The sequence below is a fragment of the Abrus precatorius genome, unplaced genomic scaffold (genome assembly GCF_003935025.1).
Source record: "Abrus precatorius isolate BTA unplaced genomic scaffold, Abrus_2018 Scaffold7, whole genome shotgun sequence".
NCBI classification, from domain to species: Eukaryota; Viridiplantae; Streptophyta; class Magnoliopsida; order Fabales; family Fabaceae; genus Abrus; species Abrus precatorius.
The window spans coordinates 12,695,797-12,709,715 of NW_020874417.1; the positions used below are offsets into that span (position 1 = coordinate 12,695,797).

General features: G+C 31.2%; 3 protein-coding genes across 3 annotated transcripts; all 3 read left to right on the plus strand.

Annotated features, from left to right (window-relative positions):
* The first annotated feature begins 849 nt into the window (after positions 1-849).
* Positions 850-1,248, plus strand: LOC113871488 (uncharacterized mitochondrial protein AtMg00810-like). The gene has a single exon (XM_027508583.1). The coding sequence runs from the start codon at positions 850-852 to the stop codon at positions 1,246-1,248; it is 399 nt and encodes a 132-aa protein (XP_027364384.1).
* Positions 1,249-2,050: 802 nt separating this feature from the next.
* Positions 2,051-5,779, plus strand: LOC113871305. Its single transcript, XM_027508335.1, has 4 exons — positions 2,051-2,566; positions 3,467-4,128; positions 4,437-4,627; positions 5,111-5,779. Exons 1-4 carry the CDS (start codon positions 2,164-2,166, stop codon positions 5,490-5,492), a joined length of 1,638 nt encoding a protein of 545 aa, XP_027364136.1. The 5' UTR covers positions 2,051-2,163; the 3' UTR covers positions 5,493-5,779.
* A 768-nt stretch (positions 5,780-6,547) lies between these two features.
* LOC113871244 (2-methyl-6-phytyl-1,4-hydroquinone methyltransferase, chloroplastic-like) lies at positions 6,548-10,803 on the plus strand. The gene is made up of 3 exons (XM_027508206.1): positions 6,548-7,273; positions 7,816-8,122; positions 10,197-10,803. Exons 1-3 carry the CDS (start codon positions 6,735-6,737, stop codon positions 10,350-10,352), a joined length of 1,002 nt encoding a protein of 333 aa, XP_027364007.1. The 5' UTR covers positions 6,548-6,734; the 3' UTR covers positions 10,353-10,803.
* The last annotated feature ends 3,116 nt before the right edge of the window (positions 10,804-13,919 follow it).

Genomic DNA, 13,919 nt, shown 5'->3' on the forward strand with positions numbered 1-13,919 from the left:
TTGTATTAATTATCAAATTAGAGCATCAATCGAGTCCTAATTTGAATTCTAACACCAGAAAAGTTAATCACAATCGCAATACACAATTTTGAGATTAGAGAGAAAAAGAGAACAAACTTGAAGTAATTTAGCTCAGAACTTAAGTCAGAATTACAACATTTGGATTTCGTGGATTGAACAAGAGATTTAGCCTTCCATCGAAACACTTAACCCACGCAAGAATGAGAATAGAACGAGAGTTCGAGAGAAAGTAAAAACAAGGATTCTTATTTTGGGCAAGTCTTAAAAGCTCAAGTGTTTAATCTCATCTCTTAAATCAGAACCTTATTAGTCTATTTATAAGCTCTGATTAGGGCAAACTAAATGGCCAAAATTCGGGCCTTAATTATAACTACAAGCCCAAATATAATTATCTAATTACAAAGGGTTCAAATGCAATCTCGCAACAATATTTAGCAAATCTGTCTCAACTTCAAAAATTCATAAAAAATTGAAATCAACTCCAAATCCAGCGATCCATATATGTGTTTTAAAGCCTTGGATGTATAGAATCCAATACAACTGGAATCAGCCAAAAATGATATCTGTAAAACAAGTTATGGCTAAAAGAGTAGTCAAATGTCAGAATTATCGAAAAATATAAAATTAAAGCATTTATTTGTAATAGGCCCAATTTATTTCAATAAATAGAAAATGGTAAAAACTATAAAAATAAAGCATATTAAAAGTGTTTATAAATTAAAATAAAACTATAAATATAAACCTAAAATATGTCACATTATTTATATTGATAATTTAATCTTTACAGAAAATGATAATAAAAGCATATTTGAAGAGTTTAAGAAGTCGATGATATTGGGCAAGATGAAATACTTTCTAGGGGTTGAAGTACTACAAAATTCTGATGAGATTTATGTGTGTCAAAGAAAGTATGCTCATGAAGTTTTAGAAAGATTTGGCATGGACAGAAGCAACATAGTGAAGAACCCCATAGTTCCATGCTGCAAATTGTCAAAGGACGAGAACGGAGCTAAGGTTGATGCAAGTATGTTCAAGCAGGTGGTTGACAACCTTATGTATTTAACTACAAACAAACCTGATTTGATGTATGGTGTGAGTCTTATTAATAGGTTCATGTTTTGTCCTAAAGACCAACACTGGTTGGTAGCAAAAAGATTGCTAAAATATACGAAGGAAACAACTAATTTGGAGATTCTCTACAAGAAATGGGCTGTAAGCAACTCATAGCCTATTTAGATAGTGATTTTGCTGGAGATGTATATGATTGTAAAAATACATCGGGATGCGTATTCATGTTTTGGAGCAGTGTCGTGGTCATCCAAAAAAGTCTTGTTTTAGTTTATTCACCATGAAGCCGAATACATGAATAATAGCACCATCCTACAATTTTTTTCAAATGTTTTAACAAAATTGACTCTGTGAGTCTGTAACTTACATTAAAAAATAAAAGTAAAATTTTAATTTAAAATAACATATTTATTGTATTAAAATATAAATTATTTAATATAAAACACATTTGATGATTATGTTTAAAATTTTAATTAATGTTTAAAAATATAATTTCTTTTTATAGTTAAGTAGCTTAGCAAAAAGCCTAAGATCAAGGATTTGGCTAGGTATTTTTGTTTGTTCTGTAAAATTATGATACATAAATTTTTATATAATAAACATCTCAATTATTTTAAAATTTTATTTTATTTTTTATACCTTCACAATTAATTAAGTTCTTTGTTATTTATTCCTTTAACATTTTCTCTATGACTAAATTAGTTAATTTGAAATTAATTTTTTAACTAAGGTAAAAAAATATAATTAATATTATTTTAAACTTTTAAAAATAATAAATTAAACAAATGAGCAAACATTTTCTTCTAAAATGAGATAAAAAAATAAAGCAAACAAGATCTTTGTAAGAAAGCATACTAAATAAAATACAGTAACTTGGTACCTCCCTTGAACTCCAAGACAATGTCGGTTTCCTTTTCTAAAAGAGAATTATAAAACAACCCTCTACGTTTGCCCTCACTTACGGAATTGCCACTGAACATTTTAGCCTTCCCCATTCCAACAAACACCGTATATATCTTCAACGGTTCACCGCCATTTTCAGTTTCACCATCTCACTCTTCTCTCAGCGTCTCCATGAATCTCGGAACCTGCGCTGCGGGTGCACCGTACCGATGGGTGCACCTCCTTCAACAGCAAGGAAGAGGAAAGCGAGGATGTGTGACAGTGAGAGTGAGAGGGAGCGCAGGAGAATCCTCGTACCTTGACATGTGGAAGAAAGCGGTGGAGAGAGAGAGAAAAACCACAGAGTTCAGCAGAATCGCTGATCATGCCTATCACTCTGACGGCGCTGTTGAGAACGATTTCCAGAAGAAAACCACCGATTTCGAGAGGCTTCTCGAAGTTTCCCCCGAAGAGCGCGACAGGGTTCAGAGGATGCAGGTCATTGATCGCGCCGCAGCCGCAATCGCCGCCGCCAGGGCCATTCTTAAGGAACGCAGTGACGCCGATTCCGACACTGCTACTAATCAACGAGCCGGTAAATTTTAATTATTTACCTGTTTCAGTTTCCTTTTAATGAATGAATCTCAATTAGTTTAACCTTCTTTCGTTCGTAGGGTTTGCGTTTGGCTAATTGTTTTCGATAATTGAATATCGCAACGGCAGATTGTGATTTGTGGCTATAGATAGATAGGGGTAGGGTACGAGCAATGCTGTTTTACGTCTTCGACACAGTAACGTTGGAATACTGGTGACTGTCGACGCTTTCTTTTGATAATCTAGAACGGAAAAAGTTTAAAAGAATTTTTTTTTTTTTTTTTTGTCTTTTTTCTAACTTGTATCTGGAACCGAAACCATCTATGACCATTTTTCATTAGAAATCACAAAATATCACGTAATTGAAAGACTTTTTTTTGATAAAAGATGCATTAATAATAATTTTTATTAAAAACTTACTATTTATTAATTTTTATAACAAATGCTAACCGGTGCCCACAATAGAAAATTTTTGTTGAAAAATATAAGAAATACACTTTCCCTGTGATTTTCATAGCAGTCCATGACAATTATCAATAAAATCTTATCATTTTAATTCCTTAACTACCTAAGGACACTGGTTAACAAGACTCATTTTTTATTGTGTATTCCTGAGCACTCTTTGGCAAAATTGTTAAAAGAATAAGAGATCAATACTTTTGTTTCTTTACTTTATTATTATTTTGAAATTTCGATGTCTTTTTATTTTATTTTTAAATTAAATTTTCTAGTCATCGTTTGTGAATTTTGAAGATTATATTGTTGAGTGGGTTTTTATTCCATAAGAAATCAATTCATTATTCGGTTTTCTTTCTGAATGGTTATTATACTTTAGAGAGTTAGTATTGATTTCTTATATATTGACAATGTATTCTTTTGTTTGTTTTTGATAATGTGATAGAATCAGGTTTGGGCATGGGATTGCAGAATGGGGGCATTCTCGTGCCAGAGTCAGGAACTAGGAGAGATGGTGTACCTGGCCCTGATTTTTGGTCGTGGTCACCCCCGGTTGATGTGCCTTCAGATAACGCCGGTGGGTTGCAGTTAGATCGTAAATCTTCAGTTAATTCAAACTTGCCCAATCCTGTTGCAGAGAAGGAACGGTTGCCACAATATCTCTCTATTCCGTTTGAGAGTTTATTTCCTCAAAGCCAGCACAGTGCTACTCTTCCACCCTTGCAGTCATCTTTAGAGGTTGAAGCCTCCACCTCCAGTCTAGAGTCACCTTCCTTGGAAGAGGAACAGAGTCGTGGTGCATTATCTTCTGGCTATGCAGCTGAAGCAGCTCGTGCCCTTAGTGAGGCCAGTCAATCATCACCCATTGGATTTAATCCGGATGGATCGAGATGGTGGAAAGACACAGGAATGGAGCGAAGACCTGATGGTGTTATTTGCAGATGGACAATGACAAGAGGTGTTAGTGCTGACAAAGCTATTGAGTGGCAAGAGAAGTTCTGGGAGGCTTCTGACGAGTTTGGCTATAAGGAACTTGGTTCTGAGAAATCAGGACGTGATGCTAATGGAAATGTTTGGCGTGAATTTTGGAGAGAATCCATGCGCCAGGTTAGCATAATTTGATAGATTTTAATTTTCACGTGTCTTTCTTATTATAATGTCATATAGTTTACTGAAATCGGATTAGCATATTTCTGGTAGTCATTTTTACGTTGTAAGTTGACACATCCATTCTGCTGTGGAATTGGGCACCTGCTTTTTACGTTGTTGTGTAATCTGTTATTATTGTTCGTTGCCAACTATTAATGCATCAGCTGTGCCTGTAGCCTCAGCACTTTTAGCTCTGACCATAAAGTCTTGGAAAACAAATACGTCCATTTCAATAAAATCATACTGAGTATGATTGTTGCTTGCAGGAAAATGGGTTTATGCATATTGAGAAAACTGCAGACAAGTGGGGAAGTAATGGTAAAGGTAATGAGTGGCATGAAAAATGGTGGGAACACTACAATGCGTCTGGTCAAGCAGAAAAGTGGGCACACAAGTGGTGTAGTATTGATCCCAACACCCTCCTTGATCCTGGGCACGCGCATGTTTGGCATGAAAGGTAACTGGCAAGAAAACTGTATTAGAATATGAGCTTGAATCCTCTAAGCATGGAATATGTTTTCGGTCATATTGTCACTCTTTCTAAGCTATGAATTTGTCAAAGTATTTAATAAAATTTGATATGTATTATTCAAATATGACGTTCTAAGCTTTATTATATGTTTAGGTTTATTCTTGGAGCTTGATTTTCTCATATGAGATACAGGTGAAAGGCTATAATATGAGCAGAGCAACCTCTATTCTTTGCTTGCATTCAATTCTGTCCAGTTTCCTTTCCTTTTCCTTTGGACTTGTTCCAAGCCTACCCTGTGCCCCAACCTTCCCTGAGATTTTGATGAAACTAAATGGCTTTCTCACAAAGAAATTGCTAGTGATAGAACTTCCACTTATCTTAAGCAATAGGGATTATTATTTTTTATTTTGTACATCTTTATATTCCATTCTTGTCCGTTCTTTATTAGGTTTGCCTTGTCTTTTCCAGGTGGGGTGAAACATATGACGGGCATGGTGGCAGCATAAAATACACTGACAAATGGGCTGAACGCTCAGTGGATGGTGGATGGGAGAAATGGGGTGACAAATGGGATGAAAATTTTGATCTAAATGGAACTGGTGTGAAGCAGGGTGAGACCTGGTGGGAAGGTAAGCATGGAGAGCGCTGGAACCGAACTTGGGGCGAACAACACAATAGTTCTGGTTGGGTTCACAAGTATGGGAAGAGCAGCAGTGGGGAACACTGGGATACACATGTAATGCAAGATACGTGGTATGAGAGATTCCCTCATTATGGTTTCTTTCACTGCTTTGAAAACTCCGTCCAGCTCAGGGAAGTTCCAAAACCATCTGAAATACAGGAAACTTAAATTTGCAGAAACTTCTACCTGAGATACTATGGCGTTTTCTTTTCTTGAAGGCAGAGATACAGAGACCTTAATCTGCCGAAACCATCTGAAATGCCGAGGAGACCTTAATCTCCTCCACCACCCTATCTTTAATAATCATATTTGACGGTGTTCTGAATATGGAAATACGCAAACTTGTGTGATAAATTGATGATCATATCAAGCTCTTCTGTAAGTGTAAGGACTGAATAGTGTTTTCCTTGTTTCCAATACATCAGCAAAATATATTTATACACGTATTTCTTTCCTAGAATTTGTTTTTCGATTGCCCCCTTGTGGCTCAAATTTTATTTTAAGTTTTTTTTTTTTTCCTATGGTCCTATCTAAAACATTCCATAAACTTTGAAAATTAAAATTTATTTTAATAAACAATTCCATTTTACTCCCATTGGTCATTACCATGCGTATACCTCCAAAGAAACAATCTCTAGACACCACCTTAGCCATCGTATTAAAGGGAAGCACTTATAATATTTCCTTACAAAAATTTGAAGCAGTTTGCTCATTTTGTCCTCATATAATGAACTTCATTTAAATGGAGGTTGCCTCTAAATTAAAACGAAAAGGTTAAGATTAAGATATAGAATAAATTAAATTAAAGCGTGATTTTTTTTTATTTACTTCTACTTTAAGCTTGCATCCCACGACCTTTGTTCAGAATTAAAACCGAACAAAATAAAATAAACTTTTTTCTATTTATATCCCAGAAAACATAAATAGCATTCATTCTCCTCTACACTAGGAAGTTAATTTTGGGCTCGACATTTGAGTAATAATAAGATACGGTTTTTTAACTGGTTAAACAGTAATTTCTTCGTTCACACAGAATAAAAGTAATTTCTTACCGTATGTGCTACTATAATACTAAAGATAATCTAAAGCGCTGCCAATTCATGTGATGGCAAGGCCTCAACGGGCAGGCATCAACTGCCAGGATTATGTGGTGCATATTCATTTGTTAAACGTGTCACCACCCATCTCTGTCTTTATCTCTCACCGCACAAACGCCACTTACCATTACCACCCTTTTCCAACTTTCTTCCTCTCTTTACTCCAATAGATCCTGTCCTGTTTTCATGACATAAACTATCAGCAGCTTGTTTCCACTTTTGTTGTAATTCCACACTGAATCCAAAATGTTCCATTCATTCAAATTGTTATATTAGCATTTCTTCAACTTTCTTTACTTTTTCATATTAGTTCATGATGGCCTCCTTAATGCTCAATGGAGCTCAAAATCCAAAGCTCATTAATGGCATAGCTCCACACGGGTTAGGCTCAGCAGGTCTTAACATTCACAACAAGTGCTTCTTCAGAAAGGGTGTCAGAAGAAACATGACACTCACATGTAGCATCTCAGCTTCTAGACCTGCTTCTCAGCCTAGGTTCATTCAACACAAGAAGGAAGCATTTTGGTTCTACAGGTTTTTGTCCATTGTGTATGATCATGTCATAAACCCTGGTCACTGGACTGAAGATATGAGAGATGAGGCATTGGAGCCTGCTGATCTCTATGACCGTAACATGAGAGTGTTGGATGTTGGAGGAGGAACTGGCTTCACCACTCTTGGCATAGTGAAGCATGTGGATGCCAAAAATGTTACAATTCTTGACCAGTCACCTCACCAGCTGGCCAAGGCTAAGCAGAAAAAACCCTTGAAAGAGTGCAAGATAATTGAAGGAGATGCAGAAGATCTTCCTTTTCCTACTGATTATGCAGATAGATATGTTTCTGCTGGAAGGTGACAAAATTATATATGCTCCTCTGTCTCTTACTGTTCTGCAGTTGGGAAATTTATCAGAGCTAAGGCTATGGCTATCTATGAGTTCTCTGGTTTAGATTTGGACCTTAAATTAAAAAATCTTATCTGATTAATTAATTTGAAAATTTGAATTTGCATAGAGATATAGTTTTGATTAAACATTATGTAATAGGATTAGCTGGATGCCCAATTGATGTGAGTCTAAACTTTAGAACAAGAAATCTTAGACTGAAGGATCATTGCTTTGATCTGTGAGATTGTAAGCATCAATGACTGTAGTCTCTAAAAGTATCAAACTTTTACTTAGGTACCTACCTTTATAAAATATAGCAAAATATCATTCACTTTAGTCTTTAATGTCAGTGAAAAATATAGTGGAAAAAAAAATGAATGACATTTTGTAACAATTTACAAGCTGTGAAAGTTTTATGAAGTCGGGGACTAAACAAGAGTAGAGAGGTTCACTAGTTGAAGAACTAAGTGTATTGTTGTGACTTATCAAATATCATTGTGTTTGTCAGTATTGAATACTGGCCAGACCCACAGCGTGGCATTAAGGAAGCATACAGAGTGCTGAAAATAGGAGGCAAAGCTTGTGTTATTGGTCCTGTATACCCAACATTTTGGTTGTCTCGGTTCTTTGCAGATGCGTGGATGCTCTTCCCCAAGGAGGAGGAGTATATTGAATGGTTTAAAAAGGCCGGTTTCAAAGACATTAAGCTGAAAAGGATTGGTCCAAAATGGTATCGTGGTGTGCGTAGGCATGGCCTGATCATGGGTTGTTCTGTGACAGGTGTGAAGCCTTTATCAGGAGACTCTCCCCTCAAGGTAATGAATTTTCTTTCTTCTCCTTTTTATCTTTAAATTCATAAAAGATTACAGCTTTTGCTTGTCATACAAAAACAAATGCATACTTGCTATTCGCAAACTGTGAGGCTCTTTTTGTGAACATGTAATGAAAGTGCACCAAACTGTAGTACAAACAATAGCTAGTCTGTCATACCAGTACAGGATTCATATTATTTGGTAGGGTATTTATTGGGAACATATGGCTATTGACTATATATCCAAAACTTATCATTTAAGTACAAATCAACATAACGCCAGGTTTTGTTGCTAAGTTGTTTAATTTGTTACATTAAATATAACAAATTGATACTTTGCTCCCTCAAAACTGGTGCCTTCAAATATTTCTGCTTTTCTTAGAAAATTGTGACAACTAAATTTATGTTTTGACTTTAACATTTAATGTGTATACTGTATCCAGACAAAACAAAGAATTTAGTGGTATTTTAAGTAGAGGTGTGAGTTGTTAAAATTCTGTTTAGGAATCTGAATGGAATCTGCAGTTACAGTTTTAGATGAATTTGGGAGTTAGTTCTAGTCTGTGTCAGGAGTGATGATTTGCCTTTGTTCCTCCCTTCAGTTTACTCACACAAAGTTTTCCTGAATCTCCCTTACCTCTCAATTTTTTTTTTCCAGAGATGTCAGTACTGCTGTGTATCGACTTACTGTTAGAATAGTTTAGCAAGTTAACTTCATTGTGTCACATACATCATTTTGTTATAGTTTGTAGTTGGAATGCTATTTTTATTACACTGATATTTGTATCCTCCATGTTACTAAGCCTACATACATCACTTATTACTTCTAAATAGTTGCTGTCTCAGTTGTATTCTTCATCTTTTTCATTAAATCCATAACAATGACCTATTTCTATGAAACTCCTCGCCTTTACTATTAGAACTATTAGATCCATGACTTGTGGCCACATTAATTTGGTTTTACTTCTCTCACCTCTCCAATTCTGATATGTCATCTTTTTTCTGAAAAAGGAAACTAAAAAACTTTAATTACTCTTGTTCTTTGAAGTTATTAAAAGAAACTTTTTGATTAACCAGATTTCTGAAAATTTGATTTTTGACCAAGCTCAATGGTGTCGTGTGATACATAACTGACCTCACCTGATAAGTTAAAGACTTGATTGTTATTGATGTTGTACTCTTGTTCCTTGAAGTGGCGGTGGTGAAGGTGATAGCAGTAATTATGATGGTCTTATGTAGCTTTAGGTTGATGAAAAGGATCCACGAACTGTGTATAGGATGATGGGGAAATTTGAGAGATGCAAAATTTGTCAAAGGACATAAGAAAACGACAAAACTTTAGTACAATTACTTGGGTTGTGTTTACCAATTAAATTTAGATTTTACCTTAGTAATCTGTGATATCATTAAATGTAAAATTTACTAAAATAAAACTCTAATTTTAATTGGTAACAACACTAATAGACCTACTTTGTAAACTTAGTCTAACCTAAGTCTTATAAACAGTACTCTGACTCTATTCTTATAAGATGTGGGACATCTTAAATTCGTAACACCCCCCTCACAGCCAAGACTGAACATCTCATACATGAAGTTAATATTCAAACTGGATAGGATTTTATACTATATTAGAAGATGAAAACGGAAATGAAGTCAGATAAGAAATTGAATTCAAATTGATAATATGATTACAAGAGTAACTCCATATATATAAAAGCAGCGGGTAAGTGAAATAACAATCTAACTAAAGTGTACAAAATGAGTTAAAATAACTTCCAAACAAGCCAATTATAACTATCCATTAATAAACAGGACAATTTTCTTATATCCCTTGAGTAAAGAGTTACAAAATTTATAATGGAGTTGCTAAGCTATTAGTTTGTTTAATTGATCATCAATTGCAAGGAGAAAGTGGGAATTAAGGGAAGCCGAACGAAAGGAATGTTATGCATTATTAGTCTAATTTTCCCAAGTTTGCCCTGTATCCAATGGACACTAAATTTATACTTTACTTCTATTTTCCACTGTTTTAATTTTAGTACAACTTTTGAAGTATGGTTTTGTACGCCTTTATGCAGCTTGGTCCCAAGGTAGAGGATGTAAAGAAGCCTGTAAATCCATTTGTGTTTCTTTCGCGGTTCATTCTTGGTGCAATAGCAGCCACTTACTTCGTGCTTGTGCCAATTTACATGTGGTTCAAAGACAAAATTGTTCCAAAGGGCATGTCTATCTAAGATTGGACAAAGTAACTCTGGTAGAATGGTCAAGTTTTTCACCTATACATAGTAGGAAAGAGTTACTTCATGATGACATTATTGCTCCTAAGCCATTAGCTTAGTTTTGTGCCACTAGCTAGCTTCAGTTGTTTTGTTGGAGGGGATGCTATACCTGCAGCAGATATGCCAAGTTTAGTTTGTATTTGCCATTGTTGCTTTGGCAGAGATATAGAATGTGTGCTCATTGCCTCTTGAGTAATGAACCATGTCAGGATCAGCAAAATATTGTGCTGCATTTGCTTTCTTTGTACCAAATAGCATGAAAAATTAACTATGAATACAAATGTGATTGATTTAGCTGATATTTGTATGTGTGAAGGATGGTGATGGCAATTTTAACTACAGTTAAATGTGTTGGAAATTTTCTTTCGGTAATCCTCAATACATTTATTTACCCTTAACAAGATCTGTTCAATGCGAAGCATTTACTATCATTTATACGTTTGGTTTAGTTTATTAACCTATTGCCATCTTGATTCTTAGCGAGAAGTAAGATCTTTATGATGTTATTAATATAACCGTGGTGTTCTTTTTTTTTCTTTTTTTTTTTTGGAGTATTAGATTTATGAACAGGTAAACATGATAAGATAAAAAATAATAAAATATAAGAGTGAGATAACTAGAATAGCAAAATAAATAATATTATGTCATCCTGTTTAATATTTGAGACAAACAAAATAAATAATATAACAAGATTAAATTATATTCAAATATCAATATTATTATTTTTTATCAAAATTAATACAAAAAAGTGTTATTTCTTTCTTCTTTTTAATGCCTTTCTTTGAGAGCTTCCTTAAATTGAAAAGTCTAGTTTGACTAAAGACAAAGATATGAATAATTTTCCTCGATTGAATATGAAATTAGATAAGTTCAACCTTAAGTGATATTCCAAAAAGACAGACTTATAATCGTCAATGAATCTTTTTTCTTTTTCCTTTAAAAATTATCTTTTAATTCCATTGAATATGACATAGTTTTTCTTTTCACTTTTCATAAATTAGCCGCGTATCATTCATTTTCATACACATAGGTCAAACAATGATAAAATTTTATATATAATAAATTTTATTTAAAATAAAAATATATTAAAAAATTGAAGACATTGATAATATTGAATATTATAATTTTTTAAGTAAAAATTTCTTTTTTTTTAATTTTTTAACATGTACTGCATATATAATAATCTAGTGACTCATGCATCTGTCTCAAGTATTTTAGGAATTTTTATGTTTTTCTTAAATATATGTATATGGCATAATGTTAAAATTTTAAAGAAAAATTGTAATTTTAATAATATTAAAAACTAATATAAATAAAATAAAAACTAATGATTAATTCTATAAATATTATAATTGCTTAAAATTATTAAATATTGTATTCTTTAGAGGTAATACAATTTGCAGTTTGTTATTAACTTTTGTTAATAGTGATTGGAAAACACAAAGATATAAGAAATTGTTTGTTTTAAAATAAATTTAGATGGGAATCTTGGATATGAAGAACCATATCTAATTTTGAAATATACTTGTCTCCAATACTTGCCCTCGTGATTTTCTTGCACAAATAACATTTCTTGGTAAGTAATAATTAAAATTTTATTTTTATATAAATATATATAATTTAATAATTAAAATTTAATTAATGAATCATTTATGAAGCTACTCTCACGATTTGATATGTGTATATTTTAGGATTGAAATTGAATAAGAATGATGTATGAATTATACTCTACAATAATTTTACTTTTTAGTCATATTTTTGTTAATTGTGTTATTAATTTTGTAAATTAAAGTTACTATTTAATTTTTTTACTACATTATTTAAATTTTTAGAATTATCATAAATACATATTTTTACATTTATAAAATTATCATATTTAAGTCTATTTTTCCAAATTTAAAGTTTATTTCTAAGAGTAGTATTTCATTAGATATGTCCATTATTGACATTTAATTAAAAATTTTATAATATTATACAATAAAAGTATTATTTTAAATTTTTATCATTTTAGTACATAATATTCGTAATTATAGAATTAAGTTAAAATAAACTTTAAATAAATTTTTTTGAAGTACTTTTATTATATATTTATTACTTTTAAAATAAAATACATATGCGTTGCAGAAGTTGTTAAATTATGATGATGATGATGAAATTATTTGAAACATTAACATTTTTAAAAAATAATTTAACATAATTTTATAACTACAAATAATATTAATCAATATGATAAATATTTAAACAGAAAAAATGATAAATATTTAATAATTTTTAAATATAAATTATAAAAATAATATATCAAGTAGTATGAACTTTATAAACAAAATACTTGAAAAAAAATTTAAAAATTTAGACAATAAGATAAATTTTATAAATGTAAATATAGGGATTCATAAAAGATTTAAAAATTTATATAAGGTTATAAAAGAAAATTAAGTCACTTCACTAAACGCAAATACTTTCCATACAATATACCATACTCTTATTTATAATATAAATAAAAGTTGATTCATTTATAATTTCTCTACTATGTGCCCAAGAGCTAATAAATAGTAAATTTTTATTAAAAACTAGTTAGTAACTGAGCAATGCGCAAATATTTTATATATAACTATTTAAAAATTATTTTAACTTAATTATATAACTATAAATAATATGTATCAAAATGATAAAAAAATTAATAAAATTATAGTAATTTTAAAATAATAAAAATATATTAAATATTATGAATTTTATATAATAAAAATATTTTTAAAAATATTAAAAGTTTATATAAGAGATTTTTTTAATAAATGTAAACATAGAGATGCACGGAAAATTTAAAAGTCTATAAAAGATAATAAAAAAATAACTTTTTCTTTAAAATTTAAAATAAAATTAAGAAAATAATGGATGAAATGTAAAATTATTGAAGTGAGGAAAAGTGTAATTCACATGTTATTTTTAGACAATTATAATATTAAAAAATAAATGTAATAAACTATAAAAGAGAGTAATCACACCAAACACTTTTAAAGTTTTTTCATCTATAATATAGAATTGATTATAATATTTAATATTATTAATTCATTGAATTTAATGATATCATGTGATTTTAAATAAAAATTTGTCATATATAAATTTATATGGTGTGCTCAAGATATGCTAAAAAAATATTTTTTTATTATTTAATTTTATTACACAAACTAGGAAATTGATATGCATTTCTAAAATTATAATTTCATTGAAAAAACATATTATGTCCGTACTTAAATATTTTTTTGAATTTAAATATTTCTTTTTTTTTTCTTGTGCTTAGAACTAATGAAAGAATAAAATCACTTAACAATTCAATAACTTCTAAAGTATTTGCATGAAATGATATTTTATCTTCAAAGTACTTGCATGGAATGATATTTTTTATACATACTCTTAATTTTTTTGCTTAGATCGTAAGGTGATGAATACTTCAACTTATATAAGTTATACTTTAATTATATTTATAGTTAATGCAAGAGTTTAACACATCCTTTCAAACTTAAG